General features: G+C 37.9%; 1 protein-coding gene across 2 annotated transcripts in view; it reads right to left on the minus strand.

Moving 5' to 3' along the window:
- Positions 1 to 1,462: 1,462 nt before the first annotated feature.
- The window catches only part of LOC117302932 (golgin subfamily A member 1-like), a 28,959-nt gene continuing 15,700 nt past the window's right edge, over positions 1,463 to 14,721 (minus strand). For both annotated transcript variants that reach the window (XM_033786924.1, XM_033786925.1), the window contains exons 11-21: positions 14,271 to 14,462; positions 13,127 to 13,300; positions 11,589 to 11,684; positions 9,096 to 9,185; positions 7,462 to 7,564; positions 6,645 to 6,826; positions 6,192 to 6,257; positions 4,499 to 4,621; positions 3,495 to 3,767; positions 2,442 to 2,528; positions 1,463 to 1,957 (exon numbers count right to left, since the gene is read on the minus strand). In XM_033786924.1, coding sequence (XP_033642815.1) covers positions 1,889 to 1,957; positions 2,442 to 2,528; positions 3,495 to 3,767; positions 4,499 to 4,621; positions 6,192 to 6,257; positions 6,645 to 6,826; positions 7,462 to 7,564; positions 9,096 to 9,185; positions 11,589 to 11,684; positions 13,127 to 13,300; positions 14,271 to 14,462 — 1,455 coding nt within the window. In that variant the 3' untranslated portion in view covers positions 1,463 to 1,888. The remainder of the gene's footprint in view (positions 1,958 to 2,441; positions 2,529 to 3,494; positions 3,768 to 4,498; positions 4,622 to 6,191; positions 6,258 to 6,644; positions 6,827 to 7,461; positions 7,565 to 9,095; positions 9,186 to 11,588; positions 11,685 to 13,126; positions 13,301 to 14,270; positions 14,463 to 14,721) is intronic.

The raw sequence follows: 14,721 nt of genomic DNA on the forward strand, positions 1-14,721 counted from the left end.
GGTGACTGCTATTTGAAAAACTTGTAAGGGAACTTTGCAAAGGGCATCACAGCTAAAGAACCGGGCACCACGTCAATTGCTGTGGCTGCTGGTGGTTGTTTCGAGGCCTGGCATTGTCTTCAAGAATCCACGTGTCTGAATGGCCAGGCCATGGTATCGACAGCATGCATAGGAGTACAGCATTGCAAAAAAATAATGGCAAAGGTGTCCAGATTTGCAGGAGTGATTCTACTACTTTGTATGAATAAAACGCATTCTATATTTGTTTTGTACATCTCTGGACTACACTCACAATCTCAATCAGGGAATCCGACTCTTTATGCAAGTTCAAGAAGTGTATCAAACAATATTTATACCAGATCTAATGGACTGCGTTCTTGACATAGTGGTGTGTTATAATGCCTTATAAGTATGTATGTACACCTCACTCAAATCCTTGCATTTGATATTTTTCATATAATTCATAATATATTTCAAAAAGAAGGTATCAACTGTTGAGAAATATATAGCTGGAGCTGTTAAAGACCGGTTGACTATTAAAGTGCAATCAGCATTCATAGCCAAACACATTCTAGGCCAACCTTTAGCCTCAACGACGTACAGGTTGTCTAAAGAAAAACTTTTGGAATGGCTGCAAAATAAGAAATATATGACTCTGGGGGAAAGGGTTTATTATGTATGAACAGCTTATGGTCTCATACATAATTGGGTGAGCACTGCTCACTTTTGCTAAGGGCATGAAAATTAGGTTGCGAGTAATACCCTTCCAATTTGTGAGAGGTAAGTCCTTTTGAGCATACAAAATTCACTCCAAGATGTCAGTTACTTATTCTTCAATGAGCAGTGCTCACCCAAGCATTAATATTTTCGGATTTGTTGGTGTCATATAAAAATTGAGTCCATAAGCTATCCATACATCTAAACCTTTTCCCCCAGAATCATATATTTTTTATTCGCCAGCCATTTCAAAGGTGTAATTTTTTTTTTGAGACACATTGTATACTGCCACAACACTCCAAAATTTGATATAGGAGTCCTATATGGCTAATTGTAGGACACATAAAATGCTTCACAAAATAACAAATGTCATGACCCCTGGCATGCATCCTGGGTGCATTAAAACATCATCCGGGGTTAACTGGTTAAATAAGTGCCCAAAACACGAGCAGTAAATGTATATAGAAGAGTGTGCGGTAACACCATGTAATAACAATCTCTAAATGAGTTGGGGTGGTTCTGAAAAGAACCGTTGGATTAACTTGACGTTTCGATCAGTATGCTCTGATCGTCTTCTGGAGAATGCTGTAAATGGTTATACCATTTAAAACAAAACTGCTGGACGATTAAATACAGGAAGCCCTTCAGTTCATTTAAAGGCATGGACACAAATGTTTCAAAATAATTGTTAGCATCTAATTTTACTTGATAACAGGCAATGGAGAGCTGTTGATAGTATAAAACACTGTGAGAAAAGGCTCCCTCTGAAGTAACATATTTTTTAGAAAGAAGTAATTTCTCACTCATATAATAAAATATTACAGACCTGAAGCCTCTTTTAGACACCTGAAAGCACTCAATTTTGTGGAACAATGGTATTTTTCTTTCATTAATCTCTTGCAACTTGGTTCACCAACTGAGTCAAAGTTTTCACAGGTTTGTTATTTTATGCATATAAAGTATGTTGGATAACACCAAATGAGAATGCTGGTCTTTGACAATTACCAATAGTGTCCAGTGCCTTTAACTGTATCTTGATATAACATGCTCAAACCTAGCATGCATTTAAACTATCTTATAAATACAGCCTGTAATAGAGACATACATGTACATGTATCTAAGGCAAAGTTTACGCCTGCAGTAAAAGAGATTTGAGGTCAGATTACGAATATCACCTATAAGCAAGAGAAGATACTTGGATTGTTTTCTTTGGCGCCGGCTTGACTCCAAACCAAGATGTCTGTAAAAAAGACACAATATATATATATGAGTTATGAAATCGTTGAAGCAAACCTTTTAATATTGCTGACAAGTGATGTGATCTTTTGTTGTACATCAGAGTTGGGACACTAAAACAACAAAACATTCTAATTATTATTTTTAAGGTGTAAAAATCCAAGGACATGATCAAGAGAATATCTGAGAACAGCTTAAATGGATTTACCCTGATTGGAAACAGTCATAGTTTTAATCTAATACAGAACCAGGTTAAAAGGATTTGTATTTTGCATTTGTCTTGAGGTGCAAAGGGGATGTACTTAGGATTTGTCATTACTCATTCCCAGCCGTGACACTTGTGTTCTAAAGCAAGACACTCAACCATTGCTTTGCCTTTGGATGGGATGTAATGCTGTTGGTCCAATGTGTTGTGTATCGCCTTGTTATTCTAAAAAGACACACTTATGGTTTCTAGCAAGTTCCAGAGATGTAATTGACTATCTTACCTTCCAGTCCAGTGTTCTACTGATCAAACCTTCTTCATGTGGTGTAAACTCCAACAGCGTAGAAACTGCTTTTAATAAATGCTTGGCCTGTCAACAATCAACAACACCACACCAGTATGTTATTATTATACTCAAGCGACGAACAATGGCAGATTTTTAAACACTAGATGGCAGCAGACTAAAAGCCCGGTCCTACTGCAGCGATAATGAGAATGATAACGATAACGACGCAAAGAGAAGGCACTCTATTGGTTGAATTGCTCCACACAGAATACGCCCACATGCTTATTCAACCAATCAAGGGTGTGTACTGATAACATGTTCGTTCTTGTTATCGTTATCAGGGCCTGTGTGACCAGGCCTTTACAGACAGTGTCATTTTCCATTGTTTACTATTTATGTAGTATTGAGACTGTACTTTTTTCCTTCATTCAGGATATCTTCTGTTTGAACCACTTCGGGACAGTATTTAACAATTTAACAGTGCCTCGTGTCCTTAATACTACGAATCAGTATATGAATATCATTGACGTGTCATGGCCGAGTGGATAAGAGAACTGAACTCAAGCTATGGCGTTTCTGTTCAGCAGAGTGTGGGTTCAAGTTTTGGTCGTGACAATTGTGTCCCTGAGCACAACACTTAATTATAATTTCCTTCTTGACCCAAGGGTAAACCGTTACCTCAAGCTATGGTGTTTCTGTTCAGCAGAGTGTGGGTTCAAGTTTTGGTCGTGACAATTGTGTCCCTGAGCACAACACTTAATTATAATTTCCTTCTTGACCCAGGGGTAAACCGTTACCTTTGAGGGCAGAGATGGTTCTTGTGATTGGTTTAGCTTAGTGCGCTACATATTTGGCAGCACAGGCTGTATACTCCCCAGGAAGCTGAGATGTTTAGGGAATGATTTAAGGCCCAGTGACCAGGAGGGGTAGTAATGTGGAAGCGCTTTGAAACGCCCTTCTGGTGTGTAAAGCGCTATACAAAAAAAATATTATTATTATTTTATTTATTATGAATATTATCACTTGACTGTTATGGAATTATTGACTCACCTCTTGATCTGAGCTACTCATAAACTTAAACACAACATGTCTCAGATATTGAAAGTTCACTTCTCGGAGATCTTGTCGGTTCAATCCAGTCCCAAATACACCAGCAGGGCTCCCTCGTGTGTTGAATGAATCCAAAGAACCTGGACTGTCGTTGTATAGCGATGGTGGAAAAACACTGCTGGAAGGCTGCCCAGGGGAGTTTGAACTCTGACCTTTATCTCGATCTCGAAACATTTCCTCCGGTGAGTCATACCCAGTGGAGTTTTGTACTTTCTGCAAAGTAGAGGAATAATAATCAACACAATAACAAAGGGCTACATTGTGTAGTACATCAGTTTGGGATAAATAACTTGAACTCAGGATGTTTATGTTTTCAAATAAAATTGTGTTAAAGGCACTGAACACTATAAGTAATTGTCAAAGACCAGTATTCTCACTTGGTGTATCTCAACATATGCATAAAATAACAAACCTGTGACAATTTGAACTCAATTAATCGTCGAGTATGCGAGAGAATAATGGAAGAAAGAACACCCTTGTTGCACAAGTTGTGTGCTTTCAGATGCTTGATAATGAAATCTCAGCTGAGGTCTCAAAGTATAAAAAATATTTTGGTGAAAATTTACTTCTTTCTCAAAAACTAAGTTACTTCAGAGGGAGCCCAAAAAAGAACCCAGTGCACTTATCGATAAGAGAAGAGGTTTGCCCCTGTGTTCCTGGTTTGATTGGCAGCATATTGCGCCACAGCACCTTGTTAACCATTACATGGTGCAATGTAAAGAGAAGAGGTTTGCCCCTGTGTTCCTGGTTTGATTGGCAGCATATTGCACCACAGCACCTTGTTAACCATCACATGGTCCTACCTAAAAAGTAGTAAGTCTCATAATTCAAATACAGTCCCACACACTTTGCAGAAAAATACTGTATGTTAAAGCACATTGAGCATCAACAATTTTGAGCGCTATATAAGAAGCCATTATTATTACTACAAACTGTAGTTTTACCAATTCTCTCTGTAGAGTCTTCTTGAGATCAGTGAGTCTCTGTTGCTGCATCTTAATTGTTTTATTTTTCTCAGTTAGTTGCTGTTCTTGATCCTCAACCGTCTGCTTTAATTTATCAGTATCCTACAAATAATCAAAAAATATCTTCGTATTCAAGTTAAAGTTATTGTAAAAAAAAAAAACATTGTCAAAATTTAAACAATCTGTAGTTCCCAAAACCTAGACCCAGACCACTCAAAACGGAAAATTTGTTAATGTTGGAAAATGCATTATTTCTTGAAAATGACAGATTTGTGAGGAATATATGACAACCAAAACCCACCGCAAAAACATATATGCTGCTATGGAATGTGAATCTGTTGAAATAAGTGGCTTCATGCAGGTAAAATTTATATTATGAAGCTTTGAAAATTTTCCGCCCCAGAAACAGGCCCCAATACGTAGGACTCTTTATATGTGTATGGCACAGAGGAAGAGTCCAACATGGACACAATGTACATACATGTTGGGCTACTTTGAATATAACTCTAGTTGAATTGATTCCCTTCCATCATATCATCATCAAATGTACAAAATGTTGATAACTTTCATACAGGATTTGAATTGCCTCGAGCTAAAGACCTTTATCACGGTGTGGCCATCTTGACTTTACTCCATTCCAACTCATTGTAACCAAACTGAGGCTGGATGAAATAATAGTCTGGTGCCATGTTTGCGCAATGAATGTTAGCATTCATTACTATTATGGAAACAAGAAACATGACCAAGATGGTGACAGCGTGATGAAGGTCTAATGGGCAAGCTCAGTGGTCTAGTTGGTAAGACACTGCTCTAGAATTGCAAGGGTCGTGGGTTTCACTCCCACCTGAGTAATATGCCTGTCATAGTTTGTCATAGGACTCAGGAAAGAACTGATCATACAGTGCTTAAAGCCAACGGACCCTTTCGGTACAGATAAATTAAAAAAAAGTTCACAGATTTACAAATAATTTACAGGGTTTAAAGAAGGTAATGGTGAAAGACTTCTCTTGAAATATTAGTCCATGAAATGCTTTACATTTTGAGAAAACCGTAAAACAATATAAATTCTCGTTAGCGAGAATTGCGGATTTGTTATAAACACATGTCATGACACGGCGAAACGCGCGAAAACAGGAGTGGGTTTTCCCGTTATTTTCACCCAACTCCGATGTCCGATTGAGCCTAAATTTCCACAGGATTGTTATTTTATATATAAGTTGTGATACACGTGTGGGACTTGAACAATACTGCTTACCGAAAGTGTATAATGGCTTTAAACATATCAGTGTAATGGGTAAAAAAAAAATATTGTGCATATTAGATAAAAGGGATAAAAAACTTGACTCCACAAAATGGCGTGCCGTGTTAGTTCACGACGTAAAAGTAAAACCGTGTAAATGCGAGGCATATTTGTGTGGATCATTGTATTCTACTTTTAAAACATCTTCTAACCATATATGCATTTTGAAACAAACTGTTTCAAATGCTTTTCATGGACCAACTTGCCCGATTCAAGGCAACGTCCTTTTAAAACACATAGTCTTAACTTATATTGGTTAGAATAAAATAGGATGTTTCAAGTTGGTACTATCTTTCTCAGGGCAATAAATATTAAAAATGAAGTATGTTGTATTTTGATATTTTGATAATTGAACCAAGATTACTTAATTACCTCTATATCATTTATGCCATTGGTATCAGCTTGGGCTGCAGCTAGACTCCCCTCAAGGCTTTTTATCTGTGAATGAAGGAAATAAGTTACTGCAATATCAGAAAAGCTTGGGCTACAATGAAGTGAAAAAGAGGAACAAAAACCAAGACAGCGTCACAACACAGAGATAAGTACATCGAGTATTTGTCATGATTTCAAACTGATTTGTAAAGGATTCTGAAGCTAGGGCAAACAAAATAAAAAGTACTAAATTTGCCCTGTACTTTGTTTGTGTGATAACTACATGTAAAGCAAAACTTGGCTCAGAAATTAAGAGCAATCTCCTCTTCTTTATCTGCCATTGATTGCTTCAATACACTAATACTCTCATTCCTCTCAAACAGCGCCCTCCGTGCTTCATCATGGCTAGTTTGTAAGCCATAGCCACTACGTAAGCCATTCCATTGTACTTACCTTGATCTGTTGTTGAGCAATCTCCTCTTCTTTATCTGCCATTGATTGTTTCAATACACTAATACTCTCATTCCTCTCAAACAGCGCCCTCTGTGCCTCATCATGGCTAGTTTGTAATTCCAACTCCTTTTCCGACAGCCTGATGACCAATTCTGAATTGCACTTGTTCAGTTGCTCAAATTCTATTGGAATGATGAAGAGAAACGGGTCTTAGTTGTCAAACCGTCCTGGGTATTTGAATGGATCTTGTGTAACCATTGTCTTTTGTAGTGAACTGAAACCAAGATGCTAAAATTACAATACGATGTAAGGGGGCAAAGCAGAGGGTGCCATTTGCCCCTGTTGGTTTACAAAACCCATGGAACCTGTCGCGTGTGCAACAATTAATTTGTTTTACCATGGTAACATTAATATTCCTCTTCTCAAAGTTTTGTTGTCATCTTAAAACATTATTATGTACAAGGGAGTAGGCATAGTTTAATAAGCAGATGACTGGTTGTTCAAATAAAAAAAACGATTCTTCAAAGTTCCCTCCCGCAGTTGTTTGAAACAAAGCCCTCAAAATCGACCAATGGTGGGGACAATCAAGGTAATGTACACCGGTTAAAAAACTCATGTTACCAGCCGCGCTGGACATTATACGCTGTGTGCGTCCTTAGCCGTGTAAATGCGTCTTCGATCACATCACATGATTGGTTCTCGACCAATAAACCTTCACAATTTTTTACCGTGGTATAACATCTGTTCATGTGACTGGTTTTACATTTATTCATGTGACTGGTGTTACATACCTAGTTATGTGACTGGTGTTACATACCTAGTTCTGCCTGATTGATGACTGTATCTTTATCTTCGACTAGTTTCCTTAACCTTTCAATCTCTTTGTGGAAATCCTTTATTGAAGACTTGTCTTCTGAAGACTGAGACAGACAAGAAAGAGAATTAATTGCAGTATAAATAAATTAGAATCATCGTCTGTGCATAATTAATTAGACGTCTACACCACACTTACAACATGGGTTATGTCGTTCATAACTTTCATTTTGATTTGAAAGGAATTTGAAAGTGACTTTATGTTGTGAGATAAGTTACTGCTTGTCCAATGATATTTTAGAAGAGTGGACAGAACCCTAGCAGGAATTTACCATTATGGTGATATCAAGTTTTGTGTTAAAGGGTCTATGTACTTTCTGTAGGACAAAAAACTACACAATATCCACAGATTGACACTAAACTTACACAGTTTGAAGATAATGATATAGAAAGCTTCCCTGAAAATATTACATGCTCAGGTGCTGTAGTTTTTTGGAAATGAGTAAAACAATGTCATGAAAATATTTTTCGTCTTATGAGACGAAAATTATTATAAGCATGTACAAACGTATTTTCATGACATTGTTTTACTCATTTCTCAAAAACTACAGCACCTCAGTAAGTGATATTTGAAGGGAAGCTTTCCACTATCATCATCTTCAAACCCTGTAAGTTTAATGTAAATCTGTGGACATTTTGAAAAAGTACCCAAATCCCTTAATCAAAGAAAAATGTACCAGTGCTGAATTTGAACTAACGACCTCCAGAAGAATAACGTGCCGGCGCTCTACCAACCGGTAGAGATATTTCATGCTAGGCTATCTAGCCTTATATAAGGCCTCTCTTATTTGTAAATATCTTTGTTTGAGGGGTGCCAATCAGAAGCAATACAACCTGTAGCTGCCATGGCCAAGGATCACATTCAAGTTTAGGATACATTGGGGAAGCGGCAGCCAGGGGACCAATTGAGTTCAAATGTTGACAGATTTGCTATTTTATACATGGTAGGATACCCCACGTGAGAGTACTGGTCTTTACCGAAGCTGTCCAGCACCTTCAAGGGGATGTGACTTGTTTGTATTTCAAATATCAAGTATATAGGATTTGAGGCATTGCATAGTGAGGTATTAATGCATTTTTGGTTTGCGGTAACACCATGTGTGTATCTACTTGCCAGGTAGAGTTGTTCTTAGAGACTTGTCTTGCTTGATTCTACTGCCGCGGAGTAGATAATCGGAGGTTTGGGAGACTTCTCAGTTCTGAAAAGAACTGTCCTACTTTTTAACTGATACCAGGGCGGATGGTATAGAAAATAGACTGGACTATACTACTTTAGCTTATAGGATCGTAATTAACTGTACTGCCGCAGAGTCAGTTCTGAATTGGTCTCAACATTTCGACTAGCTTGCTCTAGTCATCGTCAGGAGACTGAAGAGGTAAGAGAATAGTGGGCTTATTTATAGGGGTTCAGTGGATCCACTGCAGGTCAATCAATGCTCTGATTGGTTGTGTGGTTGGCGGGCTCAGGGCTATTGTTACCTGGCAAGTAGATACACACATGGTGTTACCGCAAACCAAAAATACAGAAATATCAAGTAATTAACCACAAGAGAACTTGTTATTATTGACCATCTCTACCTGTTTTTGTATCTCCTTCAATCTCTCTTTAGTCTCTTCCAGCTCGCCAACATTCCTCTCATAATCTTTACTCTTCAAACTTAAGGAAGCCTGCAAAAATAAGCAAGTTAATATATGTAGCTAAACAATTGTCAATTTCCAAGACCTAAGTTCTCTTCAACAAATGCCTATCCAACTCAAATAAATCAAATTTAATTTTGGTTTTATCCATATACACTGATGTGTGTTAGCACTGTATACTCAGTACTTTCCCGAGTCCTGTGAAAAAAATATCACAGGCATGTTACTCGGGTGGGATTCGAACACACGACCTTTGCAATTCTAGAGCAGTGTCTTACCAACTAGACCACCGAGATTGCCTGGTAGCTAGAGGCAGTTCGAATCGGATATTTTAGCAGCGGGTACCGCAACGATTTAATAGAGTTGGAAATTTGCCTCAGAGATAAAGAATGTTAATTTTGAATTTACCCAGAGTATGTACTAACACACATCGGTGCATATGGTTGAAACCAAAATTAATATTTTTTATCCCGATGCAAAATTTCCAACTATCAAATAAATCATTTAATATTAATGGTTTACATATATCTCACATATCTGCAACCTATGGTCAAACCAGTTTACAAACAACCAAGTCAATGCATTGAAGCCAGAAATACTTAAAATCCCTTGTTAGGTGTTCGGGCCAACAGCCCGGAACACCTCTTATTTTTGTTCGTTTTTTTAATTTTTATTGATACTTCTTCTTCTTCTTCTTCTTCTGTACGTCCCTTGTCCCCTAACAAAAACATCTTTCCAAAGATCGTATGAACTTGAAACTTCACACATAGTTAGATATTCATTAGGAGAAGAAAAATGTGTAGTTACGTCATGATGACGTCATCCATTCTTGAGTTATGAAAAGTTTATCTACACAATGGATTCTTACAATCAATACATCATCGGAAAGGTCATTAAAAACTCTGTAAACGCCTCACAAACATGACCCCATTTTGACCTTGTCTTCCGGTTCAAAATTGAGGTTGAAATATTCCACCATTGGTCGTGCGTAAAGATTTTACACGTACATGTACAACACGTGTTGAGTCACGCTTCAGTGCTTATCCATAGAGCGCAACGCTTCGCGTATAATAGTCTTCGTTCAAGGCGTTTTCAACATACAGTTCCCTTACGATTACTTAGTCTGTTCTGTACAGTCGTCAATATTTCATAAGTTCATATTTGAAGCTATTTTGACAATCTATACATCTTATTGAAGGGCTTTACGTACTTTACAAAAACGGATATGTTGGTGACCTTCTCGTGACCTTTTGACCTGTCTAAACCGGCAGTACCTGTAATATACTTTGAAAAGGCGTCATGTAATGGCTTTTGAGTTGATACATACACCTTTTGATGCTTTACCATTACAGAATACAACTCTGGCAAAGGTTTGGTTTTAAAAAATAATACCGATTATGTCACCACATGTAAGAGCGCCCTCTATCGGCAGATTAAAAACATCTCAACATATACTTCTACTATGTCTGTGGTAGAGTTTTTGATATTGTTTCAAAATTGGTATGATACATAATCTCCCTCACAATAGCAACTTATATGTGGAGTCTTAGCTTGATGACGTCATCATTGCTTTAAAGGTGCACTTTTCAAAGCTGTGTGTATGCCAAACCAAAAGTTCGACTGAAGTGAAACTTGTTGTATTGTTAGAGGACTTGCTGCTGGCCACTTCTTCAGTGCACTTCATCAACCAGCCATGAAGTCGTTTCATTCGCTAACCGAAAGTTACAGTTAACAATTTGAACAAATCATAACTCCTGAACCATTCATTGCTTTTTTGCTATCTATAATCGGAAACATCTTCAATAACTTAAAGCCTAAACAGACCTTTACCCTAGTTGAGCTTGACCAAATATTGAACTTTCACACTCGAAAAAATTCAATTCCTGAACCAAACATCCTCACCACTTTGATCATTCTTCAATTGAAATGTCTTCACCAATTCTTTCATTTATCACTAAGACATTACTCTCGAACACCTTGTTTTTGTAATTAACAAAAACTGAATTTCTAGTTTTATTTATTTAAGCAATGGAGAGCTGTTGATAGTATAAAACGTCTGAAAGCACACAAATATGTGCAACAATGGTGTTTTTTTCTTTGATTGTTCTCATGCAATTTCGATGACCAAATGAGCCCAAATGTTCACAGATTTGTTGTTTATGCATATGTTGGGATACACCAAGTGAGAATACTGGTCTTTGACATTTACCAAAGGTGTTCTGTGGTGGGTTTCACAAAGAGTTAGGACTAGTCTTATCTCGAGTTAGGACCAGTTACTCGTCCTAACTTAGGACTATCCATGCAATTTGTATATCTCCTAGGACTAGTCCTAGGACTAGTCCTGTGAAATCGACCCCTGTGCCTTTAAGTGCATTGGACTGAATTTGTTTATGGTAAGGAAAGGGTTACATATAATATTGAGTTCATACTGACCATATAACTGTCTCTCTCCTCTTCAAGACGAGTTGTATTTTTCTCATTCTCGATCTCTTTCTCCAAATAGTCTTCATTCTGACTCTCAAGACGTGTCTGTTAATCAATCAATACATAACCAATCAAGACAAATTGATCAATAAATCAATACACAATATATCCAGACATGTTAGATTTGAATGACAGTAAAGTTAGTTTGATATTGGATATTCACATAGGTTTGTACAATGACTATCAATGTTGCCTCTACAAACCTACAGGGTCCAATATCTAATATCCAGTATGTACAAGGTAGACATTCACTGTACAAACATATTGGAATGTGCAATGTCCAATATCGAAAAAGCAACATTGATATTCACTGTACATGTACAAACCTATGTGAATGTCAAATGTCCAATAACAAACTAACTTGACTGTTATCCGATTTGATAACGATTGAAGCAAACTTTAACATCTATTGAAGCATACGTGTTGACATTTTGAGAATAAAATAACCTGCTCAAGCCATTCAGTTTCCAAGGTGATGTACATGTACCCCTAGCAATTATTTAATGAGCAAATGAGGTTTGTCAATTATCATCACTTGTAGGAGTTTCTTAATACCAATAATTTTGGGTTGAATGAAGAAAAACTGACCAAAGAGGGATTTGAAACTGTGACCTCCGGATTAACATGTGACCTCTACCAACTCAGCTGTCTAGCCATAACGTTGGCGGTCTTCAAATTTTGTCAATATCTTTGTCTAGAGGTATCAGTCAGAAGCCATGCAACCTGTAACTGTCGTGTAACCAGGAATCACACCCAAGTTAAATTTAAAATGTCTATTATTGAGACAATTGAGAGTTTGTAGTTTTTCTGACGTTGTAAGATCTGAATTTGCTCTGCGTCAATTTGTTCAGATTTGAACTTGTATTCATCCCATTTCTCTCACAGATCCTCATACCTTCACTGTCTTTAAGATTCGACCCGAGCACAGTCTTTCCCGAGGGCTACAAGAAGTCCCTCAAGAAAGAATCTACTAGGGTTAGGCCAACTTTGCTTGTATTTTTACCATAGGACATTTTAGTTGGTAAGCAATTTGCAACTGCTAACTCTATTTTTATGCGTTGTAGCCGAGAAGTTAAGAGAACAATTCAAACTCTAGTGTTTCTGATCAGCAGAGTATGGGTTTGAATTTCCAGCCGTGACACTTGTGTCCTTAAGCAAGACACTTAACCATTGCTTCGTCCTTCGGATGGGATGTTAAGCCGATGGTCTTATGTGTTGTGTAACGCATGTAAAAGAACCCAGAGCACTTATAAAAAAAAGAAGGGGGTTAGCCCCGGTGTTCCTGGCTGTGGCTGCTGTATGCACTGTAGCACCTTGTAAACCCTTATAAGGTGCAACATACATGTATTTGGGTCTCAGAACTCATCACTTTCAATAACCTCTACTTGTGTATAAAATATACTCAGCGCCTTGAGTACCTTGTTGGTAGATATGTGCGCTATATTAGACTTCAGTATTATTATTAATACTGCAACATGTTAACTTACAATCCTATGTTCGGCTGCACTCTTGTCAAAGTCTGTAGCTGTAGTAAGAGCCATTAACTTAGACTCTAGTGTTGCAATCTTATCCTGTAGTTGTTTCTTAACTTGTAAAGATTGTCGTTTAGTTTCAGCAAGCTGCTCTTTGGTCTCACTCAACTCTGTTTCACTCAAGCATTTCTGGATTTCAAACAAATCACTTTATTTTATTATACACATGTACCTTAAAGTGTTTGGGTACTTTTTCAGCAACTCACTAAATTAAGATTAGACTTGAATTTTAGGGCTGAATTTACTGAATTTGGAGGGTTGAATTTATCGAATTTTGAGGTGTGAATTTTGTCGTTTGAAAACAGTGGCCAGTAAAAAATACCTCATACATATCAGAAGAATTGTTTTGCAAATAAAATGTATTATTTGGTATTCATAAATACCTCAGACAGTTTCACTATTCCTATTGGTGGAGAGCGCGTCACATGGGGGTGTTTAAACCTTTGAAAATGACCAGTGTTTATAACCAGATGTGAGCGGATACTCAGCGCTAGTCTTGGTGCAAGACGTTTCTTGTTACGGGCGATGCGGGTGCTGTCGGTGAGTTGGCCGCGCTGTGTGTGAAAGGAAAACAAGAATGTGTTGCACCAAGACTATACGCGCATGCGCTCGAACGAAGCCAGAAACTGTCGGAAATAGAGGTGTCTCAGTCATAACAATGCAACACAAGGACGCGTACATGTACATACAGAGCTCAAGCACGTCGGAAACAGATAAGTTTTACAGAGTTTCTTACTTTATTACACCTTTTAACCAGAAAGGCATTTATGAATGGGAATAAAAGAGTAGTGACACGTTCTTTCACGGCCGTTTAAAACCTTACAGGGTCGTTGCCGTGTGATAAAGGCCCTTGCCTTCGGCTCGGGCCTTTATCACACGGCAAGACCCTTCCGGTTCTAAACGGCCGTGAAAGAACGAGTTGCTACCCTTTTATTCCCTTAATCATCTTGGTTGGCTCAAGTGCAAATTTGTTTCTGCAATGTGTTTTTCTTCCTCTGTTTCAATGTGACAAAGTACATGTACATGTGTATAAGAATGTCTAAATGTACGTACATGACCTTCAGCATGTTTTCTAAGCACAAACAGCCATAGTTCTTACCTGTACAGTAATTTGAGAGTGTCTTTGATTAGCGAGTTGTAGATGAGCTTGTGCTAGCTGTTGAGCATCGTTGAGTTGCGTTTGAAGTTGATTAACTTCTTCATGATGTCTCCGTGACATAGCTTCTATACTGTTCTGCTTCTCTTGAACATCTTCACTATCCTCAGCTATCTTTGTATTCAGATGAGATATCTGCCAATCAATCCAATATTACTCAAGTGTAACTGACGGGTAGTAATAATAATAATTGTGGCGTGTCATGGCCTAGCGGTTAAGAGCAACGGATTCAAGCTCTGGTGTTTCTGATCAGTTGGGTGTGGGTTCGAGTCACGGTAGGTCTCATAATTCGAACATTGTCCCCCATACCTTGCAGGAAATACCAAACGTTGAAGCGCCTTGCGCGTCACTGAGTGAGGCATATGAGCGCTTTATAAGAAGCCACAATTGATAT

Source organism: Asterias rubens, chromosome 19 (assembly GCF_902459465.1).
Source record: "Asterias rubens chromosome 19, eAstRub1.3, whole genome shotgun sequence".
Lineage (NCBI taxonomy): Eukaryota > Metazoa > Echinodermata > Asteroidea > Forcipulatida > Asteriidae > Asterias > Asterias rubens.